Below are 25,459 nucleotides of genomic sequence, written 5' to 3' on the forward strand. Positions count from 1 at the left end.
GAGTAAGCGTTGGCATCAGACATATCTGAGTTCAGGTTCAGTTTGTCCCAAGGAGAAGGTTGTGAAGGTCTGGACCAAGGGCATGGAGTTCCGTGCCTTCCATCCCCCACCAGAGGGCGGGCACGGAGCGCAAGCTCAGCGGGTTGCTGAGGTTAAATGAGCGAAGGACTTCTGGTCTTAGGATTCACTACCTGGGTTTGGGACAAGTCACTTGACCTCTTGGTCTTCCTCACTTGCGAAATGGGACTGGAAAAGCTTACAGGGTGTGGAGCATCAGGAGCCTTCACGCTGCTGGTGGAGGGGAGTTGTGCCACAGCCCTTATAACACTGGGCGGCAGCTGCATCTCCTGAAGTTCAACATGTGACACAACGCCTCTCTAAGGTTTGTGTGCAACAGAAACACGTGCGCGTGGTCAGCACGAGACATCTACAGGATTGCTCATAGCAACAGGGGTCATATGGCCCCAAAAAGCTCCCTAAAGGCTCATCAGAAGAATGCATAAACAGAGATCTTGGGGGATAGTCCCCCAGCAGAATCTCCACAGTGATGAATACGACCTACAGCTACACAGTCGCAGAGATCATCTCACACACCTCATGACGCCAGACACAGAGCACCTGGTGTCGCAGCCCCCACTCACATGACGCTCAAAACAGCAAAACGAATCTATGCTGTTAGGTCAAGAAACTGGTTATGGCTGGGGAGGGGGTCAGTGAATGGGAAGGGCTTGAGAGGTAATATTCTGTTGTTTCTGGACCAGGGTGCTGATTGTGGGGAGGGTGTTCCGTTTGTGACAATTCCTGAGCTCTTCAGTTAGGTGCATTTCCTTTTATAGATTATCCTTTAACAAAAATTGTTTCTAAATAAACATATTTACCATGCAAGATGTTTGTCAGCGTACATGAAAAGCCACTTGCAACATGTTTAGCCTATGCCAAGTCCATGCGGTACGTTATTAGACATCATTTAACTCGTTAATCATTTGGTTAATGACTATTCAATTCTTAAATATGAATTCTCAGCCTCTCTCCCCTGAGGGTAGGGAAAGCGTGCCGAGAAATCATGGGGCAGTTACACACATATCACCAAGAGAAGCACATGCTTACGAAGCCCGTGGCATGTGCCAAGCTCGGTGTCAGAAGCAGCTGACGTTCAGCCTTCATCAGACCCTCACAGCAACCCATGAGGGACGACCTTATTTTACCCATAAGGACACGAGGCTAAGAGAGAGCCGCCTGCCCGAGGTCACCAAGGCACTCAGGCAGCCCGAACTGGAGCCCACACTCTTCACCTCTGTGAATTCCCCTCCAGAGTCTCTCCCCCACAACACACACACACACACACACACACACACATGCACTCACACTGGGGAAAATGATGAGATACGCATTCAGCTGGATTGAGAAGCTCAAATAAGAAAGGGTCAACATCTCAGAGATGAGAACAGGGCAAGACAGACTCATGTCTCCCTCTTGCAATTCAGACTCCCTAATCCGAAATGCTTCAGCGGGGATTTGCAACCCTACACGCCCATGTTTACACGGATGATTCCCCTTGACAGTCCTGAGGTTGTGGGGTGCTTCCTGCTCATGATTCAAAGAGCAAACATGGGAAGGCTGGGCCCCATCCTCCAGCGAGGTCACCTGGTCTCTTGGTGAAGGCAGCTTTTGTCTGCCTTCTTCCTGACCCCTCTGGGGGTCAGGGGGTGGCTCTGGGGGTGGCTCCTCGGGTTTCCTGCTTCGTGTTCACGAAGTCGTCGACTCATTGTGTTTTCTCCTGGAAAAGCTCACTGTGCTATGGACCTCTGTTATGGGACTGGGGTCCGGGGTAAGAAGTGATATAAGCAGAAATTCAGCCCCAGATGTTTCTCCAGGCCCCGCCTTTCTTCACCCTGTAACAGCACGCCCTTCCGTTGCAGAGTTCTGACACGGTTCCAGGCACTGGGCTGCGTGCGACATTTGTTTCCCGTTGAACCCTCTCCATAGCCCGGGGAGAAAACTGAGGCAAAAAATGGAAAAGCATCTTGTCCCAAAATGAACCTGGTTACTAGCACGAAAGCCAAAGAGCTTCGGGCAACCGCCTGAATTCACTTCTTACTAGCAGAGGTGGCCCTGGACAGCTGACTGTCCTCCGTGTCCCACACGGTTATTAGAAATGGCATAAAGCGCTTGTGTCCCACAAAAAGCCTTTATTATTGTCAGCTGTAAAGGTAGGAGGGAAGGTTACTCTCCAAGGGAAGTAGAATTTGCCTTAGGCAAAAATACCTTTTTGCATCCGAGTCGGATTTTCGCAACGACTCTCCAGCTCCCAGTGAACACTTTTGCCCTCTGTCCCTCAACAAAACCACTGAAGAGCCCCTCTCACTCGGCCCCGGCCCTGACCTCGCTCTGAGGAACAGAACCAGCGTCCCACTCCAGGTTCTGGAGAACAGACCTCGGGCAGGTCAAAGCCTTGGAAAAAACTAACTTTGCCCTTCAAACCGGGATCTCTTGAGCCACAAACACCATCGATAAAGGTTCTCAGCCGTAGTCAGGTCAGGAGAAAAGGGCACCACCTACATTTCTGAGAAACTCGTTGGGGAGGCACAGACGTTACCAATGTGGGGAACACTTGTCTCAAATGTCCACAGCATGTCCTTCCACGGCCTTCGCCCTGCCTGTAGCAATGGAACAGGCAGCGCCCGTGGCTTCATAAAGGGGCAGCTTCAGCAGGAGCGGAGGGAAGGTGCCTGGACCTTTGACGAGTCAGTAGGGACAGAACAGACCACTGCTCACCAGGAAGGGGGGGAGGGGAGACTCTGTAGGACAGTGTGAGGGTGTTTGGGGTGATGGAACTACTCTACATCCCGACTATGATGGTGGGGATAAAACCACACGTGCATTAAAATTAAAACTACACACCAGAGGACAAAAAGCCAATTTTGCTGTGGGTTTGTTTGTTTTTTAAGATTGGGATTTGTTTTGTTTTGTTTTTTTTCAAAACCCTGGCATAGGCAGGATATGTCAAGAGTATCACATATACAATGTATTAAAGCAAAGTTTCCTGCCCTGAGACTAGAAAATTCCCCACGTTGGGTTGGTGGGATGTAAGAGTCCAAGAGAAGCTGAGGAGAACACGGTTTTGGTGGGTTCGGGAAGGTGTCCTGCGCTCTGGCTACTCCCAGGCAAAACTTGTCATAGGACAACAGATGGCACAGTTGATAACGCAGGATTCGAGAACAGAGGGCATCTGTGCCCGTGTCCCCTTCCAGAGCCCCGGAGAGAGGCCCACACCCCGGGGAAGGAAGTTTACCTGGGGGGTCTGGGTGGGTCCGAGCAGATGGGCTGCGGTAGCCCCCATGGTCCTGCTTGAGACCCAAGGAGTTGAGTAACAGCTTTCTCGTCTGTAAAATGGGACTAATAATAGTGTTGATATCCTAGGGATGCTAGGAAGGTTGCACAAACATTTGTGGAAATGACCTGTCGATAATAACGACCACCACTATTATTACATATGGGGAAACCGAGGCTCAGAAAGGACATAGGAGCTGTCTAGTATCAAACAGTGAGACTGGGCACAGCCCCCTGAGAACTCAAGGATTCTTGAACCGAGTCCGGGGCACCACCTCCCTGACCTCCACGCTCAGCAGACAGAGTGGCTTTTCAGTCACTCCTGTCCCCAGACCTCCCTCCATCATGGCACAGACGAGGAGACCATCTCAAAGCAGGACAGAGAGCAAATGAGAGACAAGAACCATCTCCCCACATTTTCAATGTCCTCCACGTTCTCTGCACCTCTGCATCTGGTGACATCGTGATGTACAGTATAAAATACATTATTGACACATCCGGCTAGAGTGAGTCCTTACCTCCTGATCCTTGGGGCCTCCTGTAGGGAATGTTTGCTTTGGAATTTGTGGGATGGACACGGTAAGATGAACAGTTTCTCATCAGTTTCCCAGCTGTCAATCATTCAGCACCACGTCTCCCCGGCTATGGGGTCACTCGCTATATATGAAGTCAGCCCCACTGCAGAACCCAGCACGAATCAACTGACGGAGACCCAGAGCTCCTCCACTGTCCCCTGCAGAAATCCAGGTGAGCGCAACGCAACGACTCTCTTGAACCTGCCTTTTTATCAGACACCAAGCCAGACTGAAGCTCTTCGTGAGTATTGCCCAGTGACAAATTGGTGATGGCTCTAGCACAAAACACAAGAAACAGGCCCTGGCCGGTTTGCTCAGTGGTAGAGCATCAGCCTGGCGTGCAGAAGTCCCGGGTTCGATTCCCGGCCAGGGTACACAAGAGAAGCGCCCATCTGCTTCTCCACCCCTCCGCCGCGCCTTCCTCTCTGTCTCTCTCTCTTCCCCTCCCGCAGCCAAGGCTCCATTGGAGCAAAGATGGCCGGGGTGCTGGGGATGGCTCCTTGGCCTCTGCCCCAGGCGCTAGAGTGGCTCTGTTCGCAACAGAGCGACGCCCCGGAGGGGCAGAGCATCGCCCCCTGGTGGGCAGAGTGTCGCCCCCTGGTGGGCGTGCAGGGTGGATCCCGGTCGGGCGCATGCGGGAGTCTGTCTGACTGTCTCTCCCTGTTTCCAGCTTCAGAAAAGTAAAAAAAAAAAAAAAAAAAAAAAAAAACCACGAGAAACAGCAGTTTCAGTGCTGACTAGATGTCCGGAGGGAGAAGGATACACTGGCATAGGGCGTCCGCCAGCTTTCTCCTCTGCTACCCCTGGGTTGTTGCTTTCATGCTCATGCTGATAAAATAGCTGCTGAGACACAGCCATTGTATCTGGCATCCGATTAAAAAATAGCAGGAGAAGAAAACAAAAGCTGGGTAAGCCCACTTTAAATAACTCTTTATGAAAACCCAGCCTAAGAAGGTTGGGGAGAGAAGCCTTTTTTTTTTTTCTTTCCCTTTTTGAAGCTGGAAATGGGGAGAGACAGCCAGACAGACTCCCGCATCCGTCCAACCGGGATCTACCCGGCACGCCCACCAGGGGCGACGCTCTGCCCACCAGGGGGCGATACTCTGCCCCTCGGGGCGTCGCTCTGCCACAACCAGAGCCACTCCAGCGCCTGAGGCAGAGGCCAAGGAGCCATCCCCAGCACCCGGGCCGTCCTCGCTCCAATGGAGCCCCGGCTGCGGGAGGGGAAGAGAGAGACAGAGAGGAAGGGGGGGTGGAGAAGCAAATGGGCGCCCCTCCCATGCGCCCTGGCCAGGAATCAAACCCGGGTCCCCCGCACGCCAGGCCAACGATCCACCCCTGAGCCAACCGGCCAGGGCCGAGAAGCCTTTTGTTCGGCCTGTTTTTGCGCTCAAAAATGAAAGAGTTCTTTAAAGGGAGAGGGAAGGGTGGGCAGGTGCCCTCAGCTCTCCACGCTTCTATTTTCTGCTCTTTAAAATAAATGTAGATACATGTCTCATAGATCAGGGCTGTTGGAAAGATTTAGTGTAGACCCCTCTCTCTAGGCTTCTAAAAATGCCCCTTGGCCACCCTGTCCTTCCTCGGCTCTGTTAGTGTGTGTGTTTTCCTAAAGGCTCTGTCAGAACCAGGGAGGGATGAAGAGAACCACTGACTAGTAAGTCCAAAATGAGCTTCCATTTAGTGGCCCTGGGTTAAGCAATTTTTCAAAATGCTTGTTGAATCCACACAGTAACTTTATTTATTAAAGTACAAGGTAAAGTACACACAACTTAAAGGCAGGAATGCTGGGTGCTCGCCACTAAATATGGGTGGTCTCAGGGAAAGCATAACCCTGCTCTGAGCCTCAGTTTCCCATCTGTAAACGGAAGTGGAATTGGGATGGTTAGGAATACGTACAGAGGAGTCCCTGGTTTTCCCCCACCCCCAAACCCTTCAGCTCCACAGAGAATCTCAGACTGACCCTGACACTGACTCGACTTACCTGGGGCCCCCAGGGCACATCCCAAGTGCTGAAGGTATCAGGTCCTCGTCTCATCCTTGGTGGGCTGCCTGCCCTGTTGTCTGCTCAGTGCTGGAATATTTGAATTCCCTGTGGGTCTGTTAGACTGCATAATTAAAAATATTTCTTAGATTTCACTCCATTTGCCCTTTTATGTTAGCATGCCTTGTTATTCTTTTATTGGATGCTGGACATCATGATGAGAAATTGTAGAGGTTCTGAATGATGTTTTCTTGTTCCAAAGAACAGGCTTACATGAGTTTTCTGGCCACCCTAGATTTATGCTCTGGGGACACCCTCTCAGAGGATGACCCCCACAACCTACGCTCTCTGCTCTGCCCTCCCACAGGTGCCTGACCCAAGATGCTGAGGATCTCCGGCCTCTTCCTGCTCCTCTGCGGGCTGCTTGCTCCATCCACTGCTCAGCAGTCCTTGCCCGAGGTCTCCGAAGGTGAGACAGTCTTCTCTTGAGTCATGCCTGGCCTCGTCAGACCCATAGGTCTCTCCTAGAAATCTAAGCCATGAGCCAATGCTGGTTAAGTTTTGACTAGCGTTGTGCCCAGCACACAGTTAACACCAATAATTGTTAGCTATTCTGATTGTCACTACATAACTGTATTAAATCTCTTCCCAAGATCCCCCTCTTTCCTGTCTCTGTGCCCTGCTCCATCTGCTATGATCCACCATCCAAGATCCCAGCCCTACCTGGACCGGCCATGCCCGCTTCCCCCACACTCACTCCCCTCCGGCCACCGCGGCCTCTGAAGCACATGAAACACACTGAAGAACCTTTGCAGGCGCTGTTCCCTCTGCTTAAAACAGCCTTCCCCTAACGATCCACAGGGCGCCCTCCCTTCCTCAGGTCTCGGCTAAGACGTCAATTTTGCAGAAAGACCTTCCTCGGCCTGAACTAGTGCCCTCCGCCCGCCCTCTGGGTGCTCAGCCTGCCCGTGCTCTTCCCTCCTCCCAGAGCGCGCCCCTCGGAATGCACCCCTATAGCCGCAGGGCTTAGAACATTGACACTTCTTTCCAGGCCCCTTGGCAAACAGCCTCTGCCCAGAGACTCTCCAGGTGACACCCCATCACGCCCACACCCCATCTTCACCCCTAGGGCTCCAGCCTCCTCACCAACCACCAGCCTGTCGGCTCCGTGAGAGCGGAGGGTCCTCCGGTTTCCACCCACGCAGCCCCGCCCCCTTGGCATGGCTCCTGCACATAGGAGACCCCCATAAATGTCTGCTAAACGACTGTGTCTAGAACCTGGGGCGCCCACGCAGGCCAGGCAGACCTGATGAATGAGAAGTAAACGCGCCACGTGTGGGACGTGTTCAGAGGTCAAGGTCGTGTCTGGGAATTTGGGGCATCTGACCGTCAAACTAGGTTTTGAAGCCCATGTTTCTTTCTCAACTTTAACCTAAGGACCCGCAGGCGCGGACGTTCCTTCCAGCCCGGAGACCTCTAACCTAGGAGGATCATTGAAGGACTTCCTCAGCAACAAAATAAAATCCATGAAGTTTGGTTCGAGTTTCACCAACGGAAACAGACGATATGCGTGAGCGCTCTCTGATCACTCTGCCCCAGGCCCAGCCGGTCCTGGATCTGTGGGGGTGTTAGAGCTCCCCCAACATTTCCTGACACTGCAGAGGCCCTTCCCTAACAGTCCCTCCAGCTCGGATGGCCGGACAGCCACTGGTCGGGAGAAATTCCCATTGGGGGCGGAGGCAGCGGCTGAGCAGGCAGGGAAGACAGGCAGGGGCTCAGGCTCTTTGTTGGGGAAAGGGGGCTGCCTGTCAGCTGGGCCAGGCCCTCTGGTCTCTTCCCCTCCCTCTGTTAAAGGGAGGAATCCCAGAGGACTGCTGTGAGGAATAAATGAAATAACACGTGTAAAGTGTTGACATAGCTCCCTGCGCTCAGTACGCCCCCAATCAGCTGTAACAAGAACAGCAACCTCAACAGAGCTAATGTGGTGATTATAATGTGTGCTCTCTGAACACCAGAACACGGAATCCAAGACTCAAGTGCTGACTCCCACCTTTACCCCGACCGCCACCTCGTCCTTCCCCAACCCGGATCGGCTTAGCTAATGACATCCATTTGCTGCCACCCTACACCTTGATGTGGACCGTGGCTCCCCTCTTCCTCTCACACCAACATTCACGCGTCCGATAAACCTTGTCTGTCCACCTTCAAAACACACCCAGGCCTCAGACAGCTTTCTCCACCGTCTCTGGTCAGAGCCACACCACCCCTTCACTGAGTGCCCCAGAGCCCCCTGTTCCCCTTTAAACCCATTCTTCCTCCACTCTGTTCCACTGGGATTTGTACCTCTTTGAATTTCCAACTATTCTATTGGTTCTCAGAACCAAGCCCAAGGTCCTTACAATTGGACCACAAGGCTCCATGAGATCTGGCTCAACAAACTACCTCTTTCATCTGTTCTCCTACTATTCTCCCCACCCAACTGCCCACCAGCCGCCCTTAGCCTGTTCTGTTCCTTAAACATGCCAGCCAAGTTTCAGCCCCAGGGCCTTTGCACTTACTCTGTCTTCTCCTTGGACCCATCTTTCCCTAGCCATCTTCATGACTTGAACCTTCACTTGCTCCATGACTCTTTCCAAAGTCACTGCCTATGAGAAGCCTTCCCTGACTCCCCTGTCTAAAATTCTACTCTTCCCTATGTCACTCTTTATCACCCAGTTTTTCACAGACCTACCAGCCTACATCCCATAGGCATCAATTTACTGGGTTTCTCATTTTACACATATACACTATTCCCAAGCATGTGCTGTCTGTGGCTTTAAGTCTTTTACTTATTATTTATTCACTCATTATTCCAGTAGGCTTGATACTGGCCAAAGGGCTAGACGTGGTCATTCTAAGGTGCATTAAAACAAGCGCTTCCTTTTGCTGTGTTCCCAGTGCTTATCACATAGTAGCTGTGCGATAAATCACGTGGCTACTGAGGGAGTAACAGTCCTTGCATACACTCAGCTTCTACCTTGCAGGACACCTGCCTTGCACAACGTCTGGTCACCAGCCTCTGGGGCCACAACCTTCCCTTGTATTGTTATCTCTTCACTCAGGCTCCAGGCGAGAAATGTACGCATCGTAGACCTCACCTTTGAGAACTCCAAGGATAGCAAGGACGTCAAGTTAAGGATAGGACCAGAATTTACCCTATCAGTGAGGTAAGTAACAGCTACAAGTGTCATGTACAGCTCTACCCACTTTGGCACAGGTGCACAGGGTACAGGAAGCAACCATAACTCACAGGCGCCTGGGGCCATCTCAGCAAGACTCGCTGTGTGGCTGGAGCAGCGCCTACCCTCCCCAGGCCGGCGTGACGGCGTGACTCTGTGTGGAGAGTCAGGAGTCCGCAGGATGCTTGCCTGCTTCCAATCTGGGGCCCCTCTAGCAAGAACAGGGGGTGTTCTACAGGTTTTCTTTCCCTGCTTCACTCAGAAAGCCCTGTCTTTCATTTGTTCGAAAATGAGAATTTTGACATCAGCTCTGATTGAATATGACTTAAGCACAGAATCTGCTCTAGACCCCAACGCTCCGTGGCCCCAATGCTTAGAGATGCTGAGAGATTGCCCACAGGCGTGTTTTGTCTGGTCTGCAGAATGTACATTCAGAGAGCACAGACAGACTTCCTTCAGTTTATCACTGCCTTGCCTCTCCCCTCGAAACCAACCCCTGGTCTATTCATTCATTTCCACATCAAACCTGAATCTCATGGCAATGGGGTTGGGGACCTCTGCAACAGTACTTTCCATTGTCACAGTCTGTCACTTTTGATAAGCTGCCATACTGAACATCAACTGTCCCCTGAGCCAGATGTAGTAGGTATTAGTCGTATACTCTGAAGGCTGATGTCCCTGGTTTAACCGCTTGCTGGATGCATGACTTAGAAAAATCCGTTCTTATTCTCCAGTCTTGAGTAACCTCTTTTGAAAAATAAGGAAATTATCTCAACAGAGTCCTTTGGAGGGTCCTGTGCACACACAGGGAACCTTTATTCTAGATGAAATTGGAGGTGCTGTGACCTCCGAGGTTCTGAGCTCTAACTCTTCCCTCCCACAGGATCCCGATGTTTGGGCCCTTCACATTTCTCGTGCGGGCAAAAGTAGAAGTCGACCTGCACTTGGGGACCTCAGAAGATGGTACACCACAACTTAGCTTGAGAAATTGTAGGCTCGTACCCGGGTCCCTAGAGATCGTACCTGAAAATATGTGAGTTCTCTGCCTTCCTCTCTCTCTGGGTCCAGCTGGTTATGATAAAGCCCACAGTGAGGCTTTGCCCAGTGATGTCACCCACAGAGCAGTACTTTTCGAAATTACCCTTTTGTGTATACAGGGATGTGCATCTTAGAAATAGAACTCTATGTTCTCTTAAAAATAATTTGCTTGTTGTAAAGATAATAAGCTCACTGACGTGGAAAGAGGTTCACTGAATGGCTGTGAGAGCAAAGAAAGCAGGCTCGCTTGATGATGGGTTGATACTAGGTTATTTCTGATTTTTATTTATTTTTTATTTTTTTGTTCTTATAAACAATCCTAAATCTTTTGATATAGAAGGGTTTTCCAAAAATAGAAATTATCTCCTTATTGTAGGTTTCTAAAATTATTTCAAAAGTATTACCAGTTCTGCAACTTTAAACTGTTAAGGTACATAACAATTTTGAGCATTCCAAATCACATACCGGATACCTCGCCAATGCAACTGAACTCAGTGACGTGATTCTAGCAGGCACCGGTCAGTTTCCTCACATGCCCAACCAGTACGAATTGTTCCCGTTTTCATACATTTTGTGTAGGAAATTTCAAAGATGCCATTGTTTTCATTTTTTTAAACTTTCAATAAAGCAAAAATGTCATCTCATCAGTCATTTTTTTTTTTAGTCTGTGATGTTATCTTTATAGAGTAACTATCTTCAAAAATTTGCCCTTTTATTAACAAGAGTGTTAGTGCTTTCTCTGAAATTTATAAATCCTTTTTACAATCTTCTTTTTCTTTTTTTTGTTTTTGTTTTTGTTTTTGTTTTTGTTTTTTTTTTTGCATTTTTCCGAAGCTGGAAACGGGGAGAGAGTCAGACAAACTCCTGCATGCACCCGACTGGGATCTACCCAGCATGCCCACCAGGGGGCGATGCTCTGCCCATCTGGGGCATGGCTCTGTTTTATCCAGAGCCATTCTAGCACCTGAGGCAGAGGCCACAGAGCCATCCTCATTGCCCAGGCCATCTTCGCTCCAATGGAGCCTTGGCTACAGGAGGGGAAGAGAGGGACAGAGAGGAAGGAGAGGGGGAGGGGTAGAGAAGCAGATGGGCGCTTCTCCTGTGTGTCCTAGCCGGGAATCAAACCTGGGACTCCTGTACGCCAAGCCGATGCTCTACCACTGAGCCAACTGGCCAGGGAACACACTCTTCTTTTGTAAGATTTTTTTTAATTTAGGCTAATCTCTACAATTAACTGAATCCAACATCATTGCCAATCTATTTTATACCCTGTCTATCTTATTCATGAATTCTTCAGTTTGCTCTACTCCCTGTTGCTCACTGTTTCAGGAAAGAGCATGTGTGGAATCCTTTCTGAGCTCTTCCTGGTCTGGTAATGTCCTTCTGTCTCGTACAGACACACTAAGAACCTGGCCAGAGAAGGCATCCTTGACCCACAGTCACCTTCTCCAGGGAAAAATCTGTTGACTATTGCTCTCATGTCTTCTGATATGTTGAAGAACATGAGTCCTTCCATTGTGGGAAATCTGAGAGCTTAGGCTGGAGGAGGTAGATCAACTGAGTTATGTGCAAGCTTTTTATACAATAAAGACACAAACCCTTTGCCTGGAACTTAGATTAAGTCTGATCTATCAAGGACTGGGGAAGACTTCAGGACCCCAAAGACCACTTTACACGGCTACTTCCTGCTTCTTTCTTATGTCCCCCAACTGAAGAAGGACATGATACTCCCTTTCCATGAAGGCATGACCGTGGGGCTAGGGAGATAAGTTCTAGCAGAGCATTAGCTCATCAGAGAAATAATAATGTGTGCAGAAAAGATGGAAGTCAGAGCTGAGTAGAGCAGCCTGGATAAAGCCAGCGGTCTGGACCTGGAAGGGTGGTCAAAGTGGAAGAAATCATTGCAGAAGACAAGCAAAAGAGCACAGAGAGGGGAGGGGGGCCAGTGATGAGGGCACGGGTGATTTGAACTATAAGGTCAATTTTAGGAGCTATTAAGAGGTAGATGAGAGCAAAGGGCTGAGGCTGGGTTAGAGCTCCGTGCAAACAAGGGATAAAGGCTAAAATCTAAGCTGTTTGGGGTCAACTGAGACAAGGGGCAACGTGAAGGAAGAAGAGCGTGGGTGAAATTAATCTATTCTACAACCTCATCCATTCTGAATTTAGAGACCCCTCGGCACCAAGATCTGTTGCTAAAGAGGTGGAGCGCCACATGGGACACTTCTTCAAAAAGAGCTTGGCCGAAAGAGTAAGTATGCCAACCCAGACAATGTACTTCAGTCTCTGAGTCTGGAGTCGGATCTTGTTGTGTTGGATTTTCTTAAACTGAAAGGAGATCTTCCAAGAAGGAATCAGCCTCTGTGAGACTGGACGTCAGCTAAGGAGCCCATCCAAGACTTGATTTCCCTGGCTGTAAATAAGTATAAGCAATTATAAAATGAACAGCTAACATTCACTAAAGCACACAGGCATGGTGCTAAGCATCTTACGTGAATTTGCTTGTCTCCTTCTACAGTCTCATACTCTAGGTAGTAATTCTGTCACCATTTCCCAGTGTTTCCCCCAGATTTAAGAAGAAGTTCTGGGGGGAGGGTAAGAGGCTTACTCAAGTGACAAAAATGCCAAATGGCCCAGCTGACATGGGACCCCAGGGCAGTCTGCTCCCCAATCCCCTCTTTCCTGTTTGTTCCCTAGGATGGCCTGGCTTAGAAGAAGGACCTGCCCAGATGACCCCGTGCAGGCTTCATGAGCGGAGTCCTCTCCCTGACTCGTGTATTTCCTTGTCTTGCAGATATGTTCCTTCCTTAACCTGTGGCTCCAGCACATGAGACCCCGCCTGACTAATGAAATATTGAGTAAGTGAGGCCAGAGGGAAGGGGTAGGAGAAAGTTCACACTCTTCCCACCCCTTTACCCTCCATCCATCGTCATCCCTTCCCTCACCCTGACACTGCTCCCGCTTTGAAAACTCCTTGCTGCCCTGCAGAGAAAGTAGGGTCTGTAGCAGCCGCAATCCTAACAAACTCAGCTCCCATTTCTGGGGGGGGGGGGCTGTGTGCCTGCTCAGGCTTAAACCCTCTGCAGCCCTACCACGAGCTAAGTACGTGCAGGTTTCCATTCTCTCCTGGTCCTCAAAGCCTAAAAAGCTGAGATATAAACAGAAGCTTCCCTGGGGTGTGTGTGTGTGGAAGAAAAGCTGTCCAAGATGCCCTTGACTCTCCTCTTAAAATGTACGATGCTGCGTTAGGAGGAGAATATTGGTCTGGTGTCAGCCCAGGAAAGCACTGATTCCTTCAGCCGTCTCTACCGCCCAGTACCCAAAGTTTCTACGTCTGCCAGACCCCCAACGAGTCGTGCAAGGTGGAATCTCCACAGCTCAGCCCCCAGCAGGAATCTGAGAACCAATAACATTGCCGGTTAAAAAAGACTCATATTTCATTAATTTTTCACTAGTCCAATCACAGGCTGGATGCTAGAGTTTCTGACGTTCCTTTAGATGACTTTCCCAGCAGGCAATTTCCTGGCCTTGGCTGGCATACCTCCATTGACAGGGAGCTCCCTGCTTACAGGTTGGGAAACTTGAGGCAGGTCATCTGGATGCGTGTTGAAGCTCTCAAAGCTCGGTGCACAGCGTCAGTCCGAGCACATGGGACTGGGTGGCAGGGCCAACACCCTCGCTCTGCGCATCACGGCTGCGACTCTGGAGAGGGCTCCTGGTAAACAGAGAATCTCGCTGCTTTAGGGCCAACATCCTCCACTGTCTCGTTTTATGGCACAAGCTCTTAGGGGATTAGCTCGGGGTGGGAGAAGTCATTCCCGGTTTATGGGTGAGGAAGCTGAGGCTCAGAACTGTCAGTGAAATAATTGAAGTCAGCTGGTGACAGAAAAGAAACTTCTACTTCTGGTCTCCAAGCCTCTGACCAGTTTTCTGACCTCGCTCTGTCCCCAGATCCAGCAGGGGAAACTCCTTTGCCTCTCTAATCCTCCTTCGCCCCCACGGTCTAAGGTGTTTGTCTTATGTTCTAGATCTTTTGCCGGGCACGTACCAGTTCTCCAACTAGATATCCTCACAGCATAGGAGCCGCATTGGTACCAATCAGGTGAGAGACCAGAGACATATTTTTATGCCTTCAGTGATCTTGGGCATTAGAGTCATTGTAAACGTTTCATTCCTCCTTTCATTCATAAAATTCCAGCGAAGTGTCTACAATGTGTTAGACTCTAGGGATACAACCATGAGCAACGCAAAGACTCTGCTCCCCTGGAGCTCGTATCCTCGTTGTGCATACCCACAGTGAACTAGGAGTTAAATGCAGGGTCCACTCCATTCCATAAGGTGATGGAATGATGAAGGTAACAACATAGAAGGATGTGAGAGACAGCGTGACTGGGGTGGCGGAGGAAAAAGGCAAAGGAGCATGTGTAGTGGAGTCCTGAATAATAAGGTAGAAGACATCCCAAGACCCAGGAAAAGAATATCACAGACAGGAGAACGAGCATGTGCAAAAGCCCTGAGGCAGGAGTGAGCTTTCCTTGTGGGTGCAAAGAAAGAAGAGCATTGTGGCTGGAGGGTGGAAGGGCTCCGTTATAAAAAGTAGTTTCATAAGGAAGATATCTGGTGAAGAAAGGAAAGGGGCGTCTCTGTAAAAGGAGATGTGATTATTCACTTAGCACGTATTGATTTGAAACTGTATTCTGTACTGAATTCAGTCTACTCGAGTGACCCCACCTCAGGTCTTTCCAGAAAAAGGGCACACCTGCCACTCTGGTCCCTGCTTCATTTTCCTTCATGACACATCCATTAGCATCTGACCTCCTACTATGTTATTAGTTATTTCTTCTCCTTCCCCAACTAGAATGCAGACTTCACAAAGGCAAGGACTTTATTCTATTTCCCGTTATATCCCAGGTGCCAGGATTACAAAGATGAACCACACCCGACCCCCTGCCCTCAAGAGCGCCCAGTCTAGTAAGGGATAGGCAAATAAATGGGCTATTTTATGTGCAGCAGAATGTCCTGTTTGAGGTTCTATGGACGTAGAGAGGCAAGACTCAGAAGCTCTGCCAGAAGACGTCCTGGAGGGCTTCCAAGAGGAGAAAGGATTTAAACTGAATGTTGAAGAACAATTAAGAGTTCTTTGTGGGGAAATGCATTAAAGGCAGAGGACACAGCATGTGTGAACATACAGAAGTAGGAAAGGACCTGGTGCTCTAGACAACGGGGAGAAGCTCTGTGTGATTGGTCACGGGCACCATGGGGGATGGAGACATGCTTCTCTTAGCAGTAAGGATAAGCTTACTGTGGGCGGTACATGTGACTTCTGAGGACCAGGGTGGATATAATGGACTGAGCCACCAGGAAGGTACAGTCCATGACAGGGAACATGAAACACTGAGCGGCTGACACCATAGTTGCAACTATGTCATTGGATTAATTAGTTTAGTTATATATTACTCTAAATTAATGCTATGCAATAAAAATATAATGAGACACATGTAATTTGGGATTTTTAGTAATGAAATTTTAACAAAGAAAATGCAGATTTATTTATTTTAGTGATATATTTTGCTTACTCAATATAGCCAAAGTATTAGCATGTAAACATATCATCAATATAAAAGTTATTAAGGAAACCTTTTACATCCTATATTTGCACCAAGTCTTTGATATCTGGAGTGTATTTTGTACTTACAGCACATTTCCATGTGGACTAGCTGCATTTAGGTGCTCAATATTCACATGTGGCTGGTGGCGGCCATATTGGACATAGCAACTCTAGCAAAGCTAACTATGGCTGGTTGCAAAAAACAGCTAATTTTGGCTGGTTCCTAGTTCTATATATTTGCACAGGAGGTGTCCTCTGCCTTAAATGCATTTCCCACAAAGACTCTTAATCACTCTTCAACATTTTATATTATGCCCCCAATACATGTAGGCTGCAATCTATCATGGAAGTTCCACAGATATATTTATCCTGCCTAGAAAGTGTTTTATAACTGTGAATGGATTGCCCATATTAAAATAATATGTAATATTAAAATGTCTTTTGATGAACCAGGGCATTTGGCAACATTTTGCAGCCTTGTGCCACGACGTAGGCCAAGGTAAGAGGCAAGGTCCATCTTGGCGGAGGAGAAGGAAACTAAGGAACAGTGAGGAATTGTTCTCCAGGAATAGGGAGTGGAGGGGTGTCCAGGAAGAAATACGGTTCAGCACCACGAACAGTGGACAGCGGCACCGGTGCTATTCAGAACTGGGCAGAGGAAAGGCGCTGTGCTCTGCCTTATAACCTCCTTTAAAAGGATGTATAATGTTGATGAGTATCTTGATTATTTCACACAGGTCCTGCTTGCCGGCCTCCTCTCTGAAATGCCCTCCACACTCCAAGCCACCAGCTACATAGATTTTCATGTTAATTGCTGCCTCCTGGATCCATCCCAAAATTCCCCTTCTTTTCTGGGTATGAGGGTGTTTTTCTGTAAACCCATCTGCTGACTTCATCTTCCCACAATAAAATTTTTGCATCTCTTCACAGTGGACTGCCCTGCTTCCATAGCACCCTGTGGGCAGTGGCACAAAAGCCACAAATGGTAAGGATGACCCAAACTGAAAGAGGGAGTGGGTGCATGGGTTAACTTAGCCTTAGAAGTGCCTGAACACTCTGGCCTGGAGTTTTCCTAGAGCAAAGGAGCAAGGTCACGTGTAACCTGCTCCACCAGGTCATAGCACTGGGCATGCACCACAGCTCTCCTGCTTGTTGGGAATGTACACAGGGGACTAGACCTCAGCAGGTCCTGACGTCATGAGTAATTTGTATGAGTAGATGACCTGCATGTATTTGACCTTGTAAAGGAAACTCACACATTGCTTTCATTTACATACACACAATGCCCTTTGAATTCCACACCACTCATTCTGACAATCTAACACAGTGGTTTTTAATCTATTTACACTTGGAGACCAATGAAAATAAGAGAATTATTTAGGGGACGACTAAGGCATAAATCACCCTGAGCATAAGTGAAGTCAACTAAGATCATTGGGTCTCTAATCGTTGTGCAGCATCAGGGTGGTTAGCTCTTTCGCGAATCTACACACTATTTCTGGCTGTGTGGATGATTAGATAATAGATTTCAGCCTGACCAGGTGGTGGCACAGTGGATAGGCATCAGACTGGGACACAGAGGACCCAGGTTCAAACCCTCAGGTCACTGGCTTGAGCACATGCTCACCAGTTTGAGTGTGGGGTTGCTGGCTTGACCATGGGATCATAGACATAACCCCATGGTCACTGGCTTGAGTCCAAAGTCACTGGCTTGAGCAAGAGATCACTCACATGGCTATAGCCCCCCATTCAATGCACATATAAGAAAGAAATCAATGAACAACTAAGGCAGGGGTCAGGAACCTTTTTGGCTGAAAGAGCCATGAACGCCACATATTTTAAAATGTAATTTTGTGAGAGCCATTCAACAAATCGTGTATGTTATGCATTATCCAATAAAAATTTGTTTTTGTCCTAGAGGACAGCTGTGATTGGCTCCAGTCACATGCAACCATGAACATGAATAATAGGAAATGAAATAGATTTTAATACATGAGAATATTTTATATTTTTAACGTTACACTGTGTCCGTAAAGTCATGGTGCACTTTTGAAAGGCCACAGGAAAGCAATAAAAGATGATAGAAATGTGAAATCTGTACCAAATAAAAGGAAAACTCTCCTAGTTTCATACCTATTCAGTGCAGTTCAATGTGGGCTCATGCCCAGATTTTTTAGGGCTCCTTAGGTAGCTATCCTGTATAGCCTCTACAGACTCATCACTAACTGATGGCCTACCAGAACAGGGTTTCTCCACCAAACTGCCGGTTTCCTTCAACTGCTTATCCCACCGAGAAATGTTATTCCTATGTGGTGGCGCTTTGTTATAAATTCGCCAATATTCATGTTGCATTTTGGTCACGGATTCGTATTTAGCAAGCCACAGAACACACTGAACTTTCCTCTGTACCATCCACATCTTGACTGGCATGGCCGTGGGCTGCTCTGTTGTATACACGGTGTTACATCATCATCTGTGCATGCACATATGCTGCCACATCATCCTACAGAAACTGGGAGGGTTTTCTTTTTATTTGGTGCAGATTTCACATTTCTATCATCTTTTGTTGCTTTCCTGTGACCGGTCAAAAGGGCACCATGACTTTACGGACACACTGTATTATTAAAGATTTGGCCCTGGTCGGTTGGCTCAGTGGTAGAGCGTCGGCCTGGCATGCAAGAGTCCCAGGTTTGATTCCCGGCCAGGGCACACAGGAGAAGTGCTCATCTACTTCTCCACCCCTCCCCCTCTCCTTCCTCTCTGTCTCTCTCTTCCCCTCCCTCAGCCAAGGCTCCATTGGAGCAAAGATGGCCCAGGCACTGAGGATGGCTCTGTGGCCTCTGCCTCAGGTGCTAGAATGGCTTGGATTCAACAAAGCGACACCCCAGAGGAGCAGAGTATTGCCCTCTGGTGGGCGTGCCGGGTGGATCCCGGTCGGGCGCATGCGGGAGTCTGTCTGACTGTCTCCCCGTTTCCAGCTTCGGAAAAATGCAAAAAAAAAAAAAAAAAAGCAAAAAAAAAGATTTGTCTGCGAGCCAGATGCAGCCATCAAAAGAGCCACATCTGGCTTGTGAGCCATAGATTCACAACACCTGAACTAAGGAGTCGCAACGAAGAATTGATGCTTCTCATCTCTCTCCCTTCCTACCTGTCTGTCCCTATTTGTCCCTCTCTCTGTATCTCTCTCTTTCTCTGTGTCTCTGTCACAGAAAAAATAAAGAAGAGATTCCAAGCAAAGCACTTAGACTGCCCCCTGAGCACTCTAACGAGTTAACTGGTATGACCATTCTAGTGGCAAATAAGTGGTCCTTGTGCACTACGTACCGCAGAATTGTCCAGAAGTTTATTCCCGTCCCACCTCCAGAGATTCTGACTCAATTGCTCAGGAGTGGCCCAGGAATCTGTATTTTTGCAAGCACCACCCACATCCCCCTGAGACACTGCAGGGTCTCCCAGAACTCCAGCTTTCCCTTGATTCCCTTCCTCCAGCACAGGCCACCCCAGGACTCAGAAGAGGCGCCTTCGTCAGCCTTTGTCAAACCCAATATTCCATTCAGAAAGAGACCCCACTTCGCCCCCATCCTAACCCCATTTTTTAAGGACCGTTTGTCTTTGGGTTAAAGTTCTAGCCTGTGCTCCTCTATGATTGTTACATATAATATATACACACACACAAAGACTGGGATAGATGAGTGGCTAAATGAATAATGAACCCTGTTCCTCAGAAGACTGACACTCAAAAGAATGGACTAAAGCAGCCCACCGCAGACCTGACTTAATCAGGTGCAGAAATCCACACTTGATGCTCCCCACCCATTCTGCCGCCCCCTGGAGATGGAGAACCTCTGTTTGTGGCTGGGGACCTGGAGCTGCCTTAAAGCCCGGGTAGGATGCTTAAGCAGTCGGGTCACCCCCAGCGACAACAGCTACCTGCAGACGCTGGTATGGAAAAGCCTGCACAGCCTTCGGTTTGACCCTGAGAATCAGCTGCAGCCTCCTGGGCACCATGGCCGGGAGCCGCGGGGTCTACAGGGCAGAGGGGCAGCGAGAGACTTCTCACCCAATAGCTCCAGCCACACCCGTCTTCCTCTACCCTCCACTGCCCAGCCCTTCCCCACCTCAGAGCCTTTGTCCTTGCCGTTCCCTCTGTCGGGCACACCCTTCCTCTGAATACACCCAAGGCCAACCTCTCCTCCCCTCCTGGCTCAGCTCAAGTGTTCCTTCTCAGAAACATTCCCCAGCCTTTGTCTGGAGTGGCCACCCTGCCAGTCCCGCCCTCACTCAGCTTTTCCCTGGAATACGGTTTGTAATGATCTATTTCCTCTGGCTCTGACTGTCTCCTCGGACTACAAGCTACTGGAGACACAGGATGTTAGAGCCAAGCACGGGGGCTGGCATGGAGCTGGCCCACAGGGAATAATGGTTGAAAATATATTTTTATTTGAATCAATCTTCTTGAAAGCTACTTACCCAGGAGAACTGGAGTTCTAACCTGTGTCTATGGGCACGCCTCCGGAGGACCATGGGAAGGAAGCCTGCAGCTGTGAGCAACATTTTTTGACTTAGTCCATATTATCTTTTGAACAGACACACCAAATTTTTCAACACATTTTTTAAAAACTACTCCCCCAAAAGGTAAAGAAGCTTATTCTAAGAAAAGATACTTAATATAGAAAAGGAGATTGCTAAGGGGTGGATTTCGGAGTCTGGCATCTCCGTCTTCACGCTGAGCCAGCGTAGCCCTGTGAGTAGGGTCCCCCAAGCCAGCGTCAACGCTATGGTCCTCGTGGGAAGCGCTGTAGGTGCTGCTCAGGAGGGGCGTTGCTCACTCCTCCAGTGTTTACAGAGGAGGAAGCAGAGGCTCAGAGCAGAGAGGGCGAGGACAAGGTCGGCAGCCATCACAGCAACATGGACGCCGGGCTTGGCCCGAGTGTGGTTCCCTGTAAACCTCACCACAGCCCTGAACTCTGCACTGAGATGGCGCTCCTTCCACAGACTGGAAGCTGAGTCTGCAAGAGAGAGCAAGCCGGAGTCTGCATCCTGGTCTGTGTGACTCAGGAACCCACGCTCTTGATGCCGACTGATCGTAAATCACACTGGCTGTCCGTCCAGGGCGTCCCCGTGAGCGGTGCCTTCCTGCGACCCGTTCAGGCCCCAGGCTCTGAAAGTCTACACCCTCCACACCGTCATTGCTCTAGACTTGGGGGCCCTCGGAACCACACCTTGTGACATTCAGCCCTCCAGAAAGCCAAGGACAACAGATTTGTTTCTCCCAACAGTGGCCACTCGGCTCCAAGTTTCTTGACCAAAAGAAAGCCCAACAACAAAATCCCAATGGGTCACACATGACCAGGAAGACTAGAAAAATACATTTCAAAGTAAATGATATTCTACAAACATCCCCAAGGAGAGTGTGAACCCTGAGAGAAGACCTCAAATTGAAAAAGCCATCACGTGTTATGATCTCTTATGAAACTAGAAGCCAAGTGCCCAAGGTGTCCTCCCAGGTTTCTGTGAAATCTGCCAAGGACCCCGCACACTCTCTGCAGCCTGGGGGAGTGAAGAGTCCCTTTGTCTCAGAGCTCCCAGCAGCTATAAACTGTGGGGTCCAGACTCCCAGCCCCGTGTGTCTGCAGGGGAGTGAATGAGGGACAGAGTGGCAGCAGGTGAGGTCAGAGAGAACAGCAGGGGACACTGCAGGGCCCAGAGCCATTGCAAAAATATTAGCTTTTACTCTGTTTGCAATGAAATCTTTGGAGGGTTTTGAGCAGAAGAAGCGTCATAGTCTGACTTCCGTCTTAAAACCATGGCTCAGGCTGCTGTGTGACAGAGATTGTAGGAGGGTCAAGAAAAGAAGTGGAGAGACCACCTAGGACGCCCTGTAATAGTTCAGGAAGCTGAGAGACCACCTAGGACGCCCCTGTAATAGTTCAGGAAGCTGAGAGACCACCTAGGACGCCCCTGTAATAGTTCAGGAAGATGGGAGACTACATAGGATGCCCCCGTAATAGGTCTGGAAGCTGGGAGACCACATAGGACGCCCCTGTAATAGTTGTGGCCACGATGGTAGCTGAGGTAGAGTTGTTGGATGTGGTCACATTCTGACAGTGTTGACAGAATTTCCTAATAGATGGGGCATGAGAGGTGAGGAACCAGGTGAAAGGTGACCCCAAGGGCTGAGGCTGGAGCAACTGGGTGGATTGTGGTGCCACTTCCTGAGATGGTGAGGACAGGGCGATTTGAACTAAACTCTGACTCCCAACCCCAGAGCAACAAGGGAAACCTAATGCTTTGGCTTCAAGACTTTCCGTCCCCCTTCCCTGTATGCTGTGCTCACAACCCATCATTCATTCATTAATTCTTTCATGCGTTTGTTTTATTTAACGAGAATTCATTAGTAACTATCATGTGGTAAACATGGGAGGCACTGGACACGCCAGGATTAACTAGACTCCACTTCCCCTCAAGAAACTGATCATCAGGTAAGGGACCGAGAGATCAGCCATCTTCACTCATTCACATAGTGTCGTTTAGTCACTCAAAAAACAGCCCCTAGCCCATGATGCAAATAAGCATCAGGGAAAGCATTGAGAATGATCTTGCCCTTTAAGAAAGTCCTAGTCTAATTGGAAAGCCTGGGATTTGCCATCCGGCTCATCTATTCATTCATTTATATATTCACCGAAGAGTCACCAACATCCAGCCTGGGCAGGGTTTGGGACAGGACTCCTGCTGGATGACCCAACAGTGGGCTCTCCTGGCTGTCTCCAAGCAACAAGGCCTCCTGCTAGAGCCCTGGCCGCCCTGCAGGGTTCAACCTGCCCCAACACCATGCGAGCAGCTGCCGGAGCTCCTCACGACACCTCTCCGCAGCACTCTGAGGGCGGATTCTGGTGCAATCGTCCCACAGAAAACCTCGAGGTCGTCGTCCCTGCAGCCACCCCTGCAGCCATCTGACCCTTCTTGACACCTGCGGGCCCAGAATGCAAGACGCACCCACTGTGGAGGCTCCAGGTCCTCCTCAGCTTGCTGTTCCTGCACAACCAGCCCTGGCCGGGCCTGGCCGAGGCCCACGTGAACAGCAAATGCACCCTGGCGAGACGTAAGCTAAGCTGCACTCTGCTCTGCCCGCCGTCGCAGGGTGGGTGGGGAAGGCAGCACCTGGGCCCTGTCTCTGACTTTGCTGGATGACCTCGGGTTACTCACATATCCCCCTTCTTCCTTTTTTCTTGAACCTCAAAGAAAGACAACGAGGTAGCCTGGAGCATGCATCAATTCATAACACATTGGCATTCTCATGAATAGTGGCAAGGTACCTCTCTTATTTGATTTTATGTTATTTTCCTTTTTACCTCTTAATCTCACTCTCATTCCCTCTTCCTTGGCAGGTGCTGCAGAGTGTATGTGTATTTAAATATGTCCTGATCCTGTAAAACCCACAGAGCTTTGATTTACGTAAATGGCGTTGTCACATAGATCTCGTGGCTACTGACTGGTTTCAGTGAACACTATTGATGGCTGTGGCTTCAGACTGGCACAGAGAGGTCAGTGAGACTCATCCACTTCACCACTACTTGGCCATTTCCCTAGGGATGAACACTCCCCGCCACTATAAACTCCTCTGAGATGGACACCCTTGCAGGTGTCCCTGTTAGGGCCCATTGGAGACTGTCCCTGGATACACCTGGAAGGCGGATGGCAAACAACATTTAACGAGATGGGCAGATGGCACTCTAGAATGTCTGTTCCAGTCTGCACTCACTGCAGTAATAACACGTATGCCCAGCTCCCCGTGATTCCCCACACGGGAGGGTATCCATCCCTACCAGTCTACGTGGGCTGCCATAGCAAGATGCCACAGACCGAGGGGCTTAATCCACAGACACTTCCTCATGGTTCTGGATGTTGGAATTCTAAGATCAAGTGTGCCCACAGGGCTGGTTTCTGGTGTAACCTCTTTTCCTGGCTTCTTGTTGTGTCCTCACATGGCCTCTCCCCTGTGTGCACACAGAGAATGTACTCTGGTGTCTCTTTCTCTTATTAGCCTATGGGACTAGGGCCCCACCCTTATGAGTGAATTTAGCCTTAATTACCTCCTTTAAGGTCCTGTCTCCAAATACCATCACACTGGAGGTTAAGGTATATATATATATATTATATATATATATATATAATATAATATATATATATATAAAATTGCTGGGGCGGGAAGGGGAGGGGTGGAGGCAAACTTAATTCAGGACATAGCACTGTCTCTCCAATATTTGCTAGTCTAATGTGGAGTTTGTGATATCTATTTGTTTTAGCTTGACTTCCTCTAATTAGTGTGAAATTTGAGCCTCTTGTCATAATTTTGTTAACTGTTTTTTAACTTTTTTGAACTTCTGCTCATTTTATTATTTGCATTCCTCGGTTTTGTTTGTTTGTTTGTTTTTTAATTTATCCTCTTTGGATTGAGGAGATGTTACTTGATTCTTGACATTAGTCCCTTGCCGGGTCTAACTACTGGTTAACATGTCCCCCTCGCGGTCACCTATCAGTGATGTTGGGAGGTCCTTCATTGAACAGGACTGTTTTCATAGGTACTCAATTTCGTCTTGTGGTTTGTGGCAGATGAGTCAGAAGCCCTTGTCCTTACCCCAGGCTTTGTTTTTCCAATAGCTTTAAAGTTTAACCTTTCATGTGTAGGGTTTTAATCCATCTGGAGACTTCTTTATGTACATTTATGTATGTGAGTTAGAGACCAGCCTCACTTCTCTTAGAATAATGAGTTTGTTTTCTCACCCCATTACTAAAGGGTCAAGTTTCCAAACACTCCGGTTCCCTTTTGAGTTCTGTCTTCTGTGCCTGTGTAATCATTTCTGCAGCAGTAACATAATATTTTAAATACTACATCTTTGTAGAATGTGGTTTTATTTAATAGACCTTTATTCTTTCAAATGAATTTTAGAGTGTGTTGAGTTCCTAAAAAAAAAAATCATCTGGAAATTTGTTCGGGGTCACATTGCATGTGTTTTTTAAATTAGAGAGATTTGGCATGTTCACAATGGTCGGTCACTCAATCACAAACTTAGCATATCTTCCAATTTATTCAGATTGATTTTATATCACTTGGTGAAATTTTAAAGTCCTCTAAACATCTTGAGTTTTGTTAATTTGATTCCTAGAAAATTTATACTTTTTGTCACTACAGGAAACACAAGGTGGAGCAGAGTTCATTCCGGTATTATTATTTATTAATTTTTGTTATTTTTCATCCGAACTTCTGTAAAGCTACATTTGTCCCAGCGTGTATTGCCTGATTTTTCGTTATATTCTATAGTTAGTATTACTGGTACTGAGGAAGGACTTCTGTTGACTGTTGAAAATTAATTTGCTATCTTCTATTTTATAATTATACCTCTATTAGTTCCAATAGTTTGCCTTTCTTCTATTGGATTTTCTATCTAGCTTGAGGGTCATATCATCTGTAAATAGAGACTGTTTTATCTCTTCTAAACCAAAAACATCTTGTGATTTTTTCATACTTTGCAGTATAATATTTTCTCTAGTATTTGGAATATAGTTTTTATCACGTTAAGGAAGTCTCCATATATTAAGCTTTCTAAATTTCTCTTAATAATAAACCAATATTGGCCTTTAAAAAGTGTTTATTTACATCTAAAAATTAATCTCTCTTTTTCTCTAGTCCAGTAATATGTCAAATTGTATT

At 48.3% G+C, this 25,459-nt stretch overlaps 1 protein-coding gene and 1 long non-coding RNA gene across 2 annotated transcripts in view; both read left to right on the plus strand.

Annotated features, from left to right (window-relative positions):
• LOC136309011 (uncharacterized) overlaps positions 1–25,459 on the plus strand; it is a 206,857-nt gene that overhangs the window by 114,332 nt on the left and 67,066 nt on the right. The gene's annotated exons all lie outside the window — the stretch shown is intronic.
• LOC136308410 (BPI fold-containing family A member 3-like) overlaps positions 2,632–25,459 on the plus strand; it is a 50,247-nt gene continuing 27,419 nt past the window's right edge. Inside the window, 5 exon segments of the mRNA XM_066235749.1 lie at positions 2,632–2,744; positions 6,254–6,355; positions 8,988–9,092; positions 9,988–10,067; positions 22,730–22,849. Of these exon segments, the coding sequence (XP_066091846.1) occupies positions 2,632–2,744; positions 6,254–6,355; positions 8,988–9,092; positions 9,988–10,067; positions 22,730–22,849 (520 nt within the window).

Source organism: Saccopteryx bilineata, chromosome 6 (genome assembly GCF_036850765.1).
Source record: "Saccopteryx bilineata isolate mSacBil1 chromosome 6, mSacBil1_pri_phased_curated, whole genome shotgun sequence".
NCBI lineage: Eukaryota > Metazoa > Chordata > Mammalia > Chiroptera > Emballonuridae > Saccopteryx > Saccopteryx bilineata.